This window comes from Phyllopteryx taeniolatus, chromosome 4 (genome assembly GCF_024500385.1).
Source record: "Phyllopteryx taeniolatus isolate TA_2022b chromosome 4, UOR_Ptae_1.2, whole genome shotgun sequence".
NCBI classification, from domain to species: Eukaryota; Metazoa; Chordata; class Actinopteri; order Syngnathiformes; family Syngnathidae; genus Phyllopteryx; species Phyllopteryx taeniolatus.
The window spans coordinates 18,744,787-18,761,427 of record NC_084505.1 but is presented as its reverse complement, the minus strand read 5'-3'; the positions used below and the strand labels follow the sequence as shown (position 1 = coordinate 18,761,427).

The 16,641-nt window shown below is 46.8% G+C and overlaps 1 protein-coding gene across 1 annotated transcript; it reads left to right on the top strand.

The window, feature by feature from the left end:
- Window positions 1–1,020: 1,020 nt before the first annotated feature.
- On the top strand, window positions 1,021–16,615 carry gpr179 (G protein-coupled receptor 179). The gene is made up of 11 exons (XM_061770209.1): window positions 1,021–1,901; window positions 2,640–2,748; window positions 5,452–5,548; window positions 6,564–6,763; window positions 8,524–8,592; window positions 10,774–10,883; window positions 11,190–11,428; window positions 11,842–11,980; window positions 12,056–12,158; window positions 12,720–12,860; window positions 13,124–16,615. Exons 1-11 carry the CDS (start codon window positions 1,099–1,101, stop codon window positions 16,229–16,231), a joined length of 5,118 nt encoding a protein of 1,705 aa, XP_061626193.1. The 5' UTR covers window positions 1,021–1,098; the 3' UTR covers window positions 16,232–16,615.
- Window positions 16,616–16,641: the final 26 nt, after the last annotated feature.

The window sequence follows — 16,641 nt, the reverse complement described above, 5'->3', positions numbered from 1 at the left end:
GTGCATTTGTGTATGAGCGTGTGCATGTGTGAGTAGTGTAGTTGCAGAAACGTGTATGTTTGTGAGTGTGTGTGTGTGTGTGTATGAGTGTTTGCAAAAGTGTGTGCATGTGGGTCTGTTTGCAGTAACACGTGTATGTACATGTGTGAGCGTGTATGTCTGTGCGTGTCGCTGTAGCACAACGACACCCATGTGTGTGCGTGTCTGTGTGTGAGAGAGAGAGAGAGAACGAGGAGAGCCGTTCCCATGGTTACCAAAACAAGGGTTCTTTGCCTACATCACACCTAACAGACGCTACACACACACATGCATGTGTGTGTGTGTGTGTGTGTGCCTGAGCAGTAAAAGAGCATCCAAAGTCTTTATGTCAGAGGCGTTAATCCCAAATGATGCACAGCTTAACCTTGGTTTCACACACACACACACACACACAGACCCCAGATGTCCTGTCACTCTCATCACCTTTGAGCAACTACCCCAAGTGAGGGGAGGGGGAGGAAAAGAGAGATAGAGAGAGGAGAAGGAAGCGAGAGGGAGGGAGAGGGAGAGAGGGATGGGAAGCAGTAGGATGGATGAGCATTACCATCAGACCTTCTGGAAACTCTTTAGAGAAACACGCAGGAGAGCGGGACGAGACCACAGAAACACAACAAGTTGGGTGGGTTCTCCTCATTTCCTGGTGATACAACTGAAATAAAAAAGAAGACAGTGGAGGAAGCAACTGAAATATAAAATAAGAAGAAGAAACTGCGGGGTCCCCATCTGGTCCTGGTAATTCAAAAAAGCAGAAGAAAAATCATGAGAAGAAGTTGGGACTTCTTCCTCAGTTCCTTGCAATACATGAGAAGAAGAAGCAGCAGCAGAAGCTTGGAGTTTCCACACTAATGTAGTCGTGCAGTGAGAGTTTCCTCCTGTCCTCTTGTTCCTGGTCGTGAACATTGTCTTCCGAGCTTCTGTCATCATGTGATCCTGAGTGGTGGTTAATTCCTCTCCTGAGAAGCTTCCAGAATGTTTCCTCTTGTTTTTTTTTTACTGTTGTTGCCGTCACTCTTCAGAGGTCAGGTGACCCCAGACGCGTCTTCAGGAGCCGTGAGGAACATGAGCGAATTCTTCAACGCCAGCACACCGGAACCTTCGGGTGCCTCCACGGACCTGATGGGAACTGCAGGCGGCGCTACTGGCACCTCAGAAACTCCGCAGGAGGACGACTGGTCGCCAGCAGAGACCTTCTTGTACTCGGGGGACTCGTCAGCCGTAGGGACGGCAAGCTGCTCTCGGGCTTACAGCCCGCCCGGGCAACCAGGGCCGCTTCCGGGTGGCATGCGTTCCGCCCTCAGGCCGGCCCTGGATGCGTTGGCCAACACGGCCAACTTCCTGAACATGATCTTCCAGGCCAGCGACCTGCGCGAGAGCTCGGTTCCAGAGGACATGGAGTGGTACCACGCCCTGGTCCGAGCCCTGCTGGAGGCCGCCGGGCCAGTCCGCCGGGTGCTGCTCACCTTCGACTGCGACCCGACCAGCACCGCCCCCCAGCTAGTGCTGCGGGCGAGCCGCGGGCCCCCGAGCGGGACGCCGACCATCCTTCTACAGGACTTATCCAAGGCCTGGGACCGCCTGCATCCGCCCGCCCCGGCCCCGGATGACAGCTGGTTCCGGCGCTTCAAGTTCCCGGCTTCTGCCCGGCCACCCGCCCTCACCAAGAGGGTCCTGCTCAACGACCTCAACACCTTGGAGACGCCCAAGTGGAGCAAGGGCGACAGCTACGTGAGCAATAGGAGCGCCGTCCGGTGGTCCGGCGCCCCCTACCTGGACTGCAAAGATGGTCGCTTCGTGCCCAGGTGGATGCTAACCTTGTCCACCGCCTTCTTTGGGCTCAAGCCAGACCTCACCCCTGAGTTCAGGTCAGCATGTGTGCGGACATACACGCCCACACACACACACACACACACGCAACACGCAACACAACACACGGCACACAGCACACCTGCACCCACACGTACACTTACACACACACACAGAGACACACACACACACACACACACTCATGCAAACACAAACATACCCATGCAAACACACATTCTCATACACGCACACTCATGTGCACACTCATGCTGACACAAACACACACGCAAGCACACATAAACACACACATAAACGAGCTAACGTAAATTTGCATAAATGTTAGGCTAATTGTAAACCTTTAAACAACTGCTACTTAACACACACTGAGCAACACATACAAACACGACACACACAAAAAACTCACAGGAGAGTATGTGGGAATGACTATTACTGGAGTTCAGTTGAGGACCTTCTCTACCTCTTCCTCTTGATCTTAATTACGCTGCATGTCTTCCAGTAAAACTCAGTGCTGCCCGACATGTTGTGGCAGAACGTGATACTACATTGAAGGTGTGCAACTCAGACTTCCCTGTATACTGGAAAAAAACGAAAAAAACAACCATTGCATAAAAATTGCAATATAGTGGGGGTGCATTGTATTAAGATTCAGTTCTCTAATCCAAATTGTGATCAACTGATATAGATTAAGATCTGTCTCAATAACTTTGTGTGTGTGTTCACGTGTGTGTGTGTGTGTGTGTGTGTGTGTGCGTGCATGCGTGTGTGTGTCTGTGAAGAGGTGTGATCCGTGTGGACGTGGAGATCCAGGACATGGACGTGGACCAGTGCACTACCCAGGACGGATGGTTTGCAGACACGCACCAGTGCAACCGCACCAGCATGCAGGTAAACAACAACAATACCGCTGCGAGTCAAGAACGGAGCGCGCACATGGAAAGACATTGCAACATTTAGCCCGTCTCCTACTAGTGCTCTGAACTGTTCATGTACCAATAGACTCTTTGCCCTCACTAGTGAGACAATTTAGCACACGAGGCAGGGTACACGCTGAACTGGTCGCCAGCCAATCGCAGGGCACATATAAACAAACAACCATTCGCACACCCATTCACACTTAAAGGCAATTTAGAGTCTTCAATCAACCCAACATGCATGTTATTGGGATGTGGGAGGAAACCAGAGTGCCCGGAGAAAACCCATGCAGGCACGGCGAGAACATGCAAACGCCACACAGGCGGGGCCAGGATTTGAACCCCAGTCCTCAGAACTGTGAGGCAGATGTGCTAACCAGTCAGACAACGTGCCGCCAGTGCGCAGAAATGTCATACAGTTTTGCAAGGCAGTACATAGTGGGAAAATTTTTACTAGTGTGCTCTAGTCATTCTACTAGTGCGCCGAATTGTCTTCTTCCTCACTGTGCTGACGCCTATTCTAGCTGACTCTGGGAGAGAGGCGGGTTACACCCTGAACTGGTCACCAGACAATCGCAGGGCACATATAGAAAAGCAGTCAGTCACATTCACACTCAGTCACACTTCAATCAACCTACCATCCATGTTTTTGGAATTTGGGAGGAAATCGGAGTACCTGGAGAAAACCCACAGCCGAGGCTGGGATTTGAACCCCGGTCCTCAGAACTGTGAGGCGGATGTGCTAACCAGTCGTCCATCGTGCGGCCGCCCAGTTTACTCGGTCTATTTCAATTTCAGTCTTCCCCCCGTTCCACATCAATTGGTGGTCTAAAGATAGTGGGTACAGATGATCTGATGGATTACAGCGTTAATCCAGCCCGCTGACACACTTCCCCTCCCTGGCTGAGGTCTGAAACCAGAACAAGAAAAAAAATTACAAAATTCCCAAATCCATTGAGCACCTTTTGTCCCTTCCTACCTGTGAGGCTTAGCGGATACAAAGCCAACAGCACCTTTTAGCGCTTTAGACACCAACAAAGGCTTGCTAGCTACATTAGCTTTTAGCTTCAGATGAGGAAAAAACATTTTGTTGCCTTTTCGGCTATTGTACTTTAAGTCTAAGATAACTATCTTGGCTAAAGAGTGACTGAACTTGATAATCACACTTCAAGAGGTGTTAGATTCTTGTATCAAGTACCAAGAAAGGCTTGTTAGCCATGTTATCTTCTATCTTCAGACGCACAAAATGTTTTTGTTGTCTTTTTGTCTGTGGCAAGCCAAGGCTAAGGTAACTACTGTAGTTAGCTTCTGAGCAACTGAACGTGTGTTTTTTTTTAAAAAAGATGTTAGCTTCTTGTTTTGAACAACCAAGGTTTATAAGCATGTTAGCTTCTATCTTCATATGAGAGAAAAATGTTTTTGTTGTCTGTCTGTAGCAAGCCAAGGCTAAATTAACTAGCTTAGCTTCAGAGCAACTGAACTTGACACTTTTTTTGAGATGTTAGCTTTTCGTTTCAACCAACAAAGGCTTGTGAGCCACGTTAGCTTCTAGCTTCAGATGCAAAAAAAATATGTTTTTGTTGTCTATTTGTTTATAGTGAGCAAAGACTAAGATAACTAGCTTAGCTGCAGAGGGATTGAACTTGACAAACACTTTTTAGAGACGTTAACTTCTCGTTTCAACCAACAAAGGCTTTCTAACCAACTGATAACTGATTGTCATCTTTTCTGTCGTAAACCAAGGCTAAGCCAAACCAACTAGCTCAGCACAATAACATGACAACGGTGTCTAAAATGGTTGTTGACGTAAAGGACTAGAGTTAAGTTAGATAATCAAAGTATAATCCATATCACATTAATGTTCACCCTGTGCCATTAGAGAGGGCGAGTGTGTGTGTGCGTGTGCGGGTGTGTTTGTGTGCGTGTGCATGACGAATGGCCTTCCTCTAGAAAAGGATAAAATACTCAGCAGTGGTTTTATGCGTCCATTTAGCTTTTAACTTAGATTAACAAACAAGCCATACAAGTATGCATGTGTGTGTGTGTGTGTGTGTGTGTGCGTGTGTGTGTGTGTGTGTCTGTGTGTATGTGAACGCGTGTGTGCGTATCAGAGAAAAACAAAATTATGAACTCCAATTCCAATGGAGTTGGGACATTGTGTAAAACGTAAATTAAAACAGAATACAATGATTTGCAAATCTATTAGGGGCCGTTAGGGACATTATTCAGGATTAGCTCTCACACTTACTATTCAAATGCTTTCACACACAAAAACTACTGAAAGGCTTTCATAAAGACTACTCAAACACTCTCACATGCATGAGTCTTGCTGTCATAAAGACTACTCAAACACTCTCATAAAGGCTGCTCAAACACTCTCATATGCACGAGTCTGGCTCTCATAAAGACCATTCAAACGCTCTCATAAACTCTCTCAAATGCATTCACGCGAGCACGTCAATCACATCCTCGCACATGTCTCTGGCATTCACGAGTTCATGTTAATCATGCTCACACACACACGTCGATTATGCTCACACATGAATAGTGTGAATCTTTTATTGGGTAGTTCAATTCAAAAAGGGAAATTATAGCGATGCGCTGGACACTGCACACACTCAGAGGGAAGTATTTCATATTTTAAAAATATTTAAAAGTTGTTACTTGTTCCCTGCAGTGTGTGCCGATTCCCGGGCGAGGTTTCCGGCTGGGTCAGTACTGCTGCCGCTGCAAAGAAGGATACTACAACACTGACACTGCCAATCAGGACGCAGGTATGGAGGGGGGACCATAAATCACATAAAGAACATTCTTCCTCTTCTCGAGTTTGAAAATGGTGTTTCCAGACAGGATATAGACTTTAAGTTACACTGTCAAATTAGGGTCTCAAGCCAGGGTTAAGGTTTCAAACAACCTGAGGGCTGAAATTAGGGTTTGGAACCAAGGTTACGCATCCAAATTGGAGTTTGAAGCCTGGGTTAGGGTTTCAAGCTCGGGTAAGGGTTTCAAGTCAGCGTTATTAGCCTTAATTAGGGTTTCAAAAAAGGGTTAGGGTTTCACATTAGGGCTTGAAACATCAGTTAGGTGTCAAAATTAGGTTTGTAGTCTGAGTTAGGGTTTCAAATTAGCATTTGAAACCTAAATTAAGGTTTGAAATTAGGGTTTGGTAAGAGTTTCAAGTTAGGATTTGTAGCCTTGATTAGGATGTCAAAAACGGGTTAGGGTTTGAAATCAGGGTCTGAAAACAGGTTTAGAGTTTAAAATTAAGTTTGTTGTCTTGGATAGGGTGTCAAACACGGTTTAGGATTTGGAACAATGGTTAGGTGTAAACATTAATTTTGTAGTCTGGGTTAGAGTTCCAAGTTAACGTTTGAAGTTTGAGTTAAGGTTTGAAATTAGGGTTTGAAGCCAGGGTAAGGGTTTCAAGTGAGAGTAAGTGTTTCAAGTTAGGATTTGTAGCCTTGATAAGAGTTTCAAACAAGGGACAGGGTTTCTAATCAAGGTTTTAAGGCTTTTGTGGGGTTTTAAACAATGGTTAGTGTTTAAAATTAGGTTTGCAGTCTGGGTTAGAGTTTCAAACAAGGGTTTTAGTTTGAAACCTGAGTTACCCTTTCAAATTAAGGTATGGACTGCGGACCATAAATCACATAAAATGAAGGGTTAGGTTTCCAATTTAGGGTTTGCAGTTTGGGATGGGGTTTTTCAAACTAGAAAGAGGGTTTGTTTGTAGAACACAGGTATGGGCTGGGGACCCATAATTCCCTAAAGGGCATTGGTTGATGTTTTCAGATGGCGGCAGCGGTGCGTGTTATCCGTCCATGCCCATGTGTCGGCCGTGCTGGCCGGGTTGTGGGCGGTGCCAGGATGGCGCCCCCTGTTGGGTGCAGGAGGACGGGCCCCTGAGGGCCGCCGTCATGGCCGCCCAGGGTACCTTCATGGCCCTCGTCTTCATCAGCATGCTGGCAGCGTACCGACATCGCAGGAGCAGGGTAATACTGTGGAGAAAAAAATGAGCAGTATTTTCAGTGCTACCTTGATTGATGAGGGAGTAACGAAATTACATAATTTAATTACAAATTTGATGTAATTGGAATCCATTACATTACTGGGAGAAAATGTCATTAAATTAGTTGCTTTTGGAAAGGTTCATGATTAGAATTTTAGTTCGATTTGAAAAGTTGCTGCAAAAACGTTTTTTTTCATATCACTTCCTCCTTCTAAAGACGACACTTGTGATTGGCTCTCTTATCTCACACGACATAATTTTCCAGGGCACACATAAACAAACAACCATTCACACTCGCATTCACACCTACGGGCAATTTAGAGTCCCCAATTAACCTACCATGCATGTTTTTGGGATGTGGGAGGAAACCGGAGTGCCCGGAGAAAACCCACGCAGGCACGGGGAGAACATGCAAACTCCACACTGCCGGGGCCGGGGATTGAACCCCGGTCCTCAGAACTGTGTGGCAGACGCTCTAACCAGTTGCCCACTGTGCCTGGTTTTGTCATATGAAGCGATATTGTCGAAATTGTTCAGATTTGTCTATTTGTCGTCAGGTCAACATGGTATCATGTTTTCCACATACATATGTGCAGTATGTGTGTATTGCAACAAACACGTTTTTGATTATGTATTTCTATTTCATCATGTTTTATAATCAGTTCATTATTTGTGTAAAGATCAAATATGTGGTTCATTCCAAAACAACCCATCTACAGTTACATGGGTTTAATCTACTTTTTGAGGGGAAACATCCAGGGGTCCTGTTGATGCATTCATTAAAAATTCTGAAAAATAATGAAAATGTAATCAAATGTAATAAGTTATAGTACCGTACTTTGAGAATGTAATTGAAATAATTACACTACTATTTCATATTCAACAGGGTAACTTGTACTTGTAACCAACTATCGTTGCAAAGTCATCTTCCCAACACTACTTACGTGTACAAGTTTATCCACTTTAGGTCAATTTTTTGCTTCGAGTTACGAGACAAAATTCAAGTTACGAGTTAGCTTCAGATATGCCACCAGTCGAGTGAAGCAGAAAAAAAATGGAGCAATTCAAGCACTGTGATACCCTCGCATGTGGGCAAGGAGAGCTACTGTCATTGATACACTTTCAACCATTTATTGAACAATACAGCACTACTTTATGTAATAACCCCCAAAATTGTTTTTGGGAGGGCCAGAAGGGATGAACGGAAATTAATTTTCAAAGGGGAAAATTGATTTGATGTGAGAGTCAATTGAGTTTGTTCACAGAACCAATGTTCTATGGTGGGGATGCAAATGGGGGAGAATTTCTGCTTAATTAGCGGAAAGTTTCCAAGGAAATTAACTGGGAATCGAGTGTAATTTAATTTAATATAAAGGTCCTATAAAAACCACCAGATAGCAGCAAAGCACTACTCTTGCCTAAATGAAGCGCCGTAACTCACTTTAACAGTTCCTTGGCACCAAGATGCCACAAGATAGCAGCAAAGCACTACTTTTGTCTGAATGAAGCTCCATAGCTCACTTGAACAGTTCCTTGGCACAAAGAAGAGCTACTTTTGTCTTGTGACTGAGCACAAAAACAGTTTTTCAGCCAATAGTGGAGGATAGCTTCCCCACCCAAAAAAAAAATAATTTAAAAAAAATGCGCAAAGCATTTTCTGGTTGCGATTGCAGAAGAACACAGTACATAAGCCATTAATCAATGTTTTATGTTTACATGTTTGTGTGGTGTCCATTTTCACAGAGGATTCGGGCGTCAGGTCTCCTGCTGCTGGAGGCCATTTTGTTTGGCTCACTGCTCCTCTACTTCCCGGTAAGAACAAGTTTTTTTGTTGTTTTTTTTTAGCGGGCAGGGAAAGGTCACCACTCATCACACTCACACTACTTATGGTGCAAGATCAAATCTGCATGTTGTATCTGTATTGGTTTTTACCAGTCTTGGCATAAATCACATGAGGACATTAAAAATAATAATAATAATAATAATACATTCTTTCAAGCTTAATGTGATGGAAGAGCTTTCAAACAAGGGTTAGGATTTCAAAATAGGGTTTGAATCCTGGTTTTGATTTGAAACAAGGGTTAGGGTTTTGCAGCCTGGGTTAGGGTGTCAAACAAGCATTTGGGTTTCCACTCAGGATATGAAACCAGGGTTAGGGCTTTAAACAAGGGTTGTGGTTTCAAATGAGTGGGTTCTAAATAAGAGTTAAGGTTTGAAAACAGGGTTTGCAGCCTTGGCTAAGGTTTCAAACAGGGTTAGGGTTTCAAATTAGGAAGATTGTGAGAAGCAGTCAAGATGGCGACCAGCTGCCATTTCAGATATTGTTCAGCGTTTTTGTGTTGAGTTTGCATGATTGTCAACCAATCAGAGAGCTTCTTGTCCCCCTCTAACTCGCAGACCTCAATCTCAATCTGAGCATTTGCGCTGATTAAAAGGACATTTGGAGTGCACGTTGTCTGCTTGTGTGCGCGTGTTAGGAACACAATGATGAGCTTTTTGCTCTCACACTGTGCTTGAGTCAATGCTCTTATCCAGAGTGGCTGCCTGCCGGCCCAGTGAGCTCCACACTAATTCCTGGATTACCACTGTCCCCTGGTCACCGCTCAGGAAACTATCAAGAGTTCCCTTTATTGAGGTGGTTTACCTTCACCACCTTGTAAACAGATGAACACTCGCTTAATCTTGTGGTTTATGGTCTCCCCACTATTTTCAACACATTAGCACTCCACTTTGTGGTTTGTCCCCCCCTACTAAACAGATTTAGACAAACGTCTCTTTATGAGATTTAGGTTCACCAGTTTTACACGGAGCAATACTTGTTTAACATTGTGGTTTACATTCTCCCCACGATGTTAAATAGATTAGCAGGATTTTTTTTATGTGGTCTATGTCATGTTGCTGTAACATGTAACTAGATTATGTCATTTAATTACAGAATTTTTGTTCCAGAATTCATCAATTCATTTCTAAAATTATTAAATACAATAACATTTCTTTATAAATTTCCTTTCATACAATAAACAGATATATTAAAAACTATTCACTCACCTCCAATACAAACCCACACAACACAACACCTCCCCCTTAACATCAATTACACAATTACCATATCAAAATCCTATACACCACCCCACCCACCACCACCACCCAAAAATCTCTAAACCAACCATTTTACTCTTTCTATCATTCTTTTTTAACCCAATCCATTAATCCCCCTCATCTTCCCAAAAAAAAAAAAAAAAAACCCAACAAAACTACACAACACCACTCCCAAAACCAATTAAATAACCCCCCCCCCTCACCCCCAAACCAAAAAAATCAAAAAACCCACTCCCACCCTTACTCACTATCTACTCACACCCCCCACCCCCTCCTCACCACATCCACTTTCACACATACTCATCCTCCAACTATATCCTACCCCCTTATCCCAATACTCCCTTCCTATCCACCCACCCCCATAATCACCACAACTCATATACCACCTCTCCTCCCCCCCCCCCCCCTACTACCCCCCCCCCCACTTCCCTCACTCGCATACACCCCCACTTCTACTCCTACCCAACTACCCCAACCCCCCTCCTCCACCTCCCCCCCCCCCCCGCCCCCCCCCTCCCAACCCCTCCCCCAATACCCCCCCCCCCCCATGCCCCCCCCCCCCCCCCCCCCAACCTCCCGCTTCCTACAACACCCCACAAGTCACCCACAAACCTCCCCCACCCCCCCCACCCCACCCCGCCTCCACCCCCCACATCCCCATCCCACCAGCCCCCCTCCCCCCGCCCCCCTCCCCTTCCTACCACCCACTTCGTCACCATCCCCCAGGACCCCCCCAACCCCCCCCCCTTGCACCCCATCCCCTACCCCCCACCCCCAAGACCCCCCTCCGCACTATTCCGAAGGGCCCCCGACCCCCCCCCCCCCCTCCCCCCGCCCCCTCCTCCCCGTGATCCATCCACCAACCCCCCCCCCCTGCGCCCCTCCTCTCCACAGGTATTCATTCTGTACTTCAAGCCCAGCACGTTCAGGTGTATCCTGCTCCGCTGGGTCCGCATGTTGGGTTTCTCCATCGTCTACGGCACACTTACTCTCAAAATGTACAGGTCAGATCTTTTTTTGGTGATAAAGTTGACAGCATCTATGGTACCAAATACCTGACAGATGTCCTCAAGTGCCTTTTGACACCTCACAGAGTGCTGAAGGCAGGGTTTGGCTTTCAAAAAGGGGTAGGATTTTAAGCACAAGTAGTCTGGTTTAGTGTTTCAAATTACGTTTTGTAGTCTGGGCTAGGTTTTCAAATTAGGGTTTGTAGTCTCGGTTGGTAACACTGGTACCAAAAAGCTCAGATGTCATGCAGCAACTGTTACCTCCCTGCAGGTTTGTGAAGGTGTTCCTGTTACCTCCCCCAGGGTTCTGAAGGTGTTCCTGTCGCGCACGGCCCAGAGGGTTCCCTACATGTCCAGCCTGCACCTGCTGAGGATCCTGGGCATCATGCTGATGACAGCAAGCTGGTTCTTGTGTGCCTGGACGGTGGGTGTCCTGCAGAACCGAGACAGGAACATTCCTGTCATTATGACCACCACCACGGCCGAGGGCCAGGGCTTCAACCTCTGCTACCTGGATCGGTGGGACTACATGATGGCCATCGGTGAGGGCCCACCAGGAGGGGGAGGAAACTAACATTCCCAACTAACAGATCAACACTTACTTCACTTAATGTGCTTTATGTTCACCATGCGAACATCATTTTATGTGGTTTACATTCCCCTCACTAACTTTATGAGATTAACGTTGTGCACACTAGCTTCAGTCTGTGGTTTATGTTCTCCCCACTACTTTCACTCTATGTGGTTTACGTTCACCACACTACCTTTAACTTTCTCTGGTTTGCGTTTTCCACTATTTTAAAAAGAGTAGCACAAACTTCACTTGGTGGTGTTCTGTTCTCTTCACTTTTTTTTTGGGGGGGGGGGGGGGAATCGTAACACTGGGTTGAAACCCTGAACTCAGAACCCTAACACCCTTGTACGATTGTCACTAACGGGAAGCACGCTTCTACAGCCGAGCTTCTGTTTCTATGCTGGGGAAGTTCACTGTGGACAGCTGTCCGGCCGGTGCCCTCGGCCTTCCATGAGCCTCGCTACATGGGCATCGCCATCCACAATGAGCTGCTTCTCTCCACCATGTTCCACTTGTGCCGGTAAACGACCAGCTCGGTCCATGTCGTGATAGAGGAACCTGCCAGAGAACTCACATGGAATGATTCTCTCAACAGGTTTACATTTCCTTCTCTGCATCCCGATTGGATGCTGCTGCTCTCCTTTGCACACACCCACGTGACCATCACTGTGACACTCGCTCTGATCTTCATCCCAAAGGTAGAGAACATCCTTGAGGACTCATTTTATCAGATTTCTCTTTAAGCAGCTTTTTTTTTCCTCGTATTTGGGATGTAATATTTTCTCTATGGTGGCTCAGTAAACGTGAAATATGAATTAAAGTCATCCACGCATTCCGAAGTTCCAGATGTTTTTCTGCCGAGAGGACTGAAATCAGGTAATTCGAATTTCCGGTCCCGAGGCAGCGTGCTCTCACAAGTGGGTCTTCTACATGGAGGCAACCATCCATCCATCCATTTTCTGAGCCGCTTCTCCTCACGAGGGTCGCGGGCGTGCTGGAGCCTATCCCAGCTATCATCGGGCAGGAGGCGGGGTACACCCTCAACTGGTTGCCAGCCAATTGCAGGGCACATACAAACAAACAACCATGCGCACTCACATTCACACGTACGGGCAATTTAGAGTCTCCAATCAATGCATGTTTTTGGGATGTGGGAGGAAACTGGAGTGCCCGGAGAAAACCCATAAAATGAATTCTCAGATTTGTCTTGGAGCAAATGTTGGACAAACCGGCTCCTCTATTGTGCTTCTGTGTCATAGTTCCTGTACATGAGCAAACCCGGCAGAGAGGAAATAGCTGCCGAGGTGTATGAGGACGAGGTGGACCTGCGCCGTTCCTACCTCAACAGCAGCTTTCGCTCGGCCTGGAGCGAGCGCAGCGTGGACCCCGATGACTTTCGGGTAAACACAGAACAAAGTAGTTGTTTTCCACCAGACGAAAAGAAATTCCAAACGGTCAAGTTTAACGCTTGAAAATAAACCTCTCTTTACGTATCACTTCATGCAGAGCGACCTCCTAATGGATCATAATTACATGGCAAACTAACAGGACTCTAATTTTCTCACCCCAAATGTTTTTCTTCACAAACATCTTACTTTTCCTCTGATGTTCTGTCCATGTCTGTCCTCCCTCACCCCTCCATCACCTCCCTCATACTCACCAGGACGAACTCAAGAGATTATACGCCCAGTTGGAAGTCAACAAAGCCAAGAAGATGACCGCAAACAACCCTCACCTGTCAAAGAAGCGAAGTTCTCGATGTGCCTTGGGTCGATCCATCATCAAGCGCATTGCCGAAATGCCCCTGAGCCGGCAGTGCAGTCGCGAGGACCAAGACAGTTCCTTCCGGAGCGGGAATCACTCCGGGTCTTTCAGGAGGACCGCAGATAACCTCAGCATCAGAAGTTCCATGAAATCCCGATCACCGTCTCTACGTAAGTCCCAATGTGATCATTATTACACCCGGGAAAGGGACTCTTCCTTGCGGGATTCTTCCAGGCTGAGGGCCGACAATGTGAAAAGATCTTCCCAAAGATCGGTGACGGAATCTTTGGACATGCACCCAGCAGTCTGTAAATCAGTTAGCGCGCAAAATCTGACAATTGATACCAATCTCTTGCACCTCCCCGATCACACCAGGCTTCACAAGTCGTGGAGTCTGACATCCACTCATTCCATGGAGAAAATGTCCAAGGGTAATGGATCGAGCCTCTCCATCAGCGAGCAGACCAGGAGTGCTCTACAGTCGGAGTCTTTTGACAAAGCTGAGGTTTGCCCTTGGGAGGTGGAGCCGGAACAATCTGGTGAAAAGACCCACAAGCGTGTGACATACGCAAACTCTCAGGTAGACGATCCGCAAAGTCCATCCTCGCCGGTTGCTCTCGTATGTCCCTGGGACCATTTACCACCTATGGAGAATAACCTGTCACAAGACAGGGCGGATGCAGAGTTCCCCCAACTGCCAGTCTCTGCAAGTGCACCGGGGTCTCCAAGACCCAAAGTCAACAAAGATCAGAGAGTTTTTTCCTTCCGGAACACCACCACCAAGTGGCTCTCTGTCAAATCCTTCCTGACATCTGCGGAAGCAGTAAGCAAGTCATGCAAAGACGAAAGCTTAACTAGAGAAGGTTCCCAAAAAAGCCAAGAAAGTGGCTCCACGGCATCCAGGTCAGGAACATCCAGTCGACGTCCAAGCATGGAGAAAAGAACACTGCAGAAGAGAAGCATGACAACCGCGGATGGAAAACCATGCCTCGTAAAGCAGAACGCAATCAGACTTAACTCTGGGGAGTCATCCGACAGGAGTCCCAGAAGATTGGTTATTGTCAAGTCTCTAATCTATCCCGGAGATGCAGACGAAATGACAAAAGATGGCATGTACGAAAGTGTATACCTGTCCAGGCAGAGTAGTAAACGAAGCAGCATTAGCTCCTGTAGCTCGAGGACACCATCAACTCACAGAAGAGGAAGTAAACGAGTGGCAGCAGCAGTGTTGAAAACTGTTTCTCACACTGACGTTTGTCCATTGGAAGGACTTGTGGAGGTGGCAAAGCAGCAGCAAAGCATGAAAGCAGACGTCTGCCCATGGGAAACTGAAACCTCTGAACAAACTGGCGTGTGTCCTTGGGAATCTCAACAGCAAGAGACAGTGAGGAGACAGGACTGTGGTCGTGCCGACACGTGCCCCTGGGAGTCCCAAGATATTCCGGTAAGTTCATATGCCATCCCGGCAAAAACAGAACAGTCTCTGAAGCAATCCGCACACGTATGTCCCTGGGATGTAGCAGAAAATCCTATACCCATCATAAAACAAGATAACGTGTATGCCAACATTTTCCCTTGTGAAGCAGAGGTTGAGGATGAGAACCTAAATCCCGTGAAGGCGAAGGGATCCCTCAAGGTGCCCTCACGACAGGAAGCAATGAAAGCTGCAGTCTTCCCCAGTGCATCAAAAGAAAAACTTGCTAAATCTCCTGCCCTTCATCTGGACAGGAGAATGACCAAGAAAGAAGAAAGTTGTCTGTGGGACTTCCCAGACCCCCCAAAAATGACAGATGTTGGTCTTTTGGAAGATGGGAAAGTAGAACCAACAGTCTCATCTGTGCAGATCACGATCAAGGCAGATATCTGTCCCTGGGATGCTGGACAACATGACAAATTGAATGCCCCACAAAAAGGCATCTTGGCCTTGGATGCTCAAGTCGAGGTTCCCAACAGAGAAAATATTTGCCTTTGGGACACTGAAACATCAGGATCAGCAAAAGCAGAGCCCTCGGAAATGTCCAAAAACAACATCAGACATGATAGTGCCCGTGTAAACGTCTGTCCATGGGAGAGCGAGGATGCCACAACGGTCAAAACGGAGGCATCACCAGGAGGAAAAGTAGAGACTTGGAAAGGTCGAGACAGGCAGGACAGTGCTCGAGGAGATGTTTGTCCATGGGAGACTAAAGAACCAAACGCTCTGAAAAATCAGGAAACTGCTAGAGAAAGTGTTTGTCCATGGGAGACAGAAGAACCAAACATTCTGAAAAAGCGGAATAGCTCTTGTCAATTGGAGACAAGAGAACCAAACGTTCCGAAAAAGCAAGACAGTTCCATTGAAAATGTTTGCCCGTGGGACACAGAAAATCCAAAGGTCTTGAAGAAACAGGACAGCTCTCGACAAAGTGTTTGTCCATGGGAAACCGAAGATACAAAGTCCACCAAGAGGCAAGCTAGCACAACAGGAGAGCTTTGTCCATGGGAAATGGAAGAACCTAAGGTTTTACAAAAGCAGGAGAGTTCTGGAACTGTAGCAGGAGAAGAAGCTAAAGTTCTCAAGAAGCAGAACAGCTCTCAGGCTAGTGTCTGCCCATGGGAGACTGAGGACACCGCAGTGTTGGGAAAGCAAGAAAGCCTGCATTCAGATGTTTGTCCGTGGGAAACAGGAATAATGGGAGGTGTCAAAGACCAAGATGGCCCAGGCACTCTGGGTTGTCCTGATGAAATCCAGGATCCACAAACGTCGACCATCCACAGCAGTGACAAAGACGACGTACAGGAAGACCACGGCACAAAGGCGGAGCAGTCGGACGGACCGAAAGCCAGCTTAGCGCTGGGTCGCCGTGATGCCTTGTGTCCCTGGGAGATGGCACGAAGTGGCTCGGGATCCTTCACGGACAACAACTCTGATGTTTTCACGTGGGAGCAGGAGAACATCCCCGAGGAAGACGAGGAGGACGACGCGGAATGCGCAGCAGAAGCGCTCATATTCCCTCCAGACTTGTGATCTGAACCCCCTTTCGACTCAACAGGAAGTAAGCGCACTTGAAACCTCTTTGGGGAAAGAGTCTTGTTGAGACCCCCCAAAAAAAATAAAAAATAAAAAAAAAAAAATTTTGAAACCATTCAGATGACCCGTTTGTAATGTCACACGCAAACGTCCGCACCCTAACTAACACAAACTGAATGTTGGTGAAGGCACCGTCCCCGTCTGCTGTGAAATTACAAAAAATGGCTGCCGTCACCAAGGGTTATCTGAGCCCCCTTTCTTCCTGCCACCGTCCGTCCGCCTGACATTCTGTACCACAGAGCAGATAATGTCAGTCCAAATGTCCTCTGTTGTGATCTAAACTGTGTTAAGCAATGCAACTGCAAAGGAAGCCAACTTCTGATCTGATTAAAAAAAATAAATACAAT

What these genes read in the sequence shown, in the direction of transcription:
- gpr179 (XM_061770209.1), top strand. Translation starts at nt 1,099, where the DNA reads ATGAGCGAATTCTTCAACGCCAGCACACCGGAACCTTCGGGTGCCTCC. An exon ending in ACCGACATCGCAGGAGCAGG is followed by an intron (nt 6,764 to 8,523) that starts GTAATACTGTGG and finishes CCATTTTCACAG; the next exon opens with AGGATTCGGGCGTCAGGTCT. An exon ending in CTCTGATCTTCATCCCAAAG is followed by an intron (nt 12,159 to 12,719) that starts GTAGAGAACATC and finishes TCTGTGTCATAG; the next exon opens with TTCCTGTACATGAGCAAACC.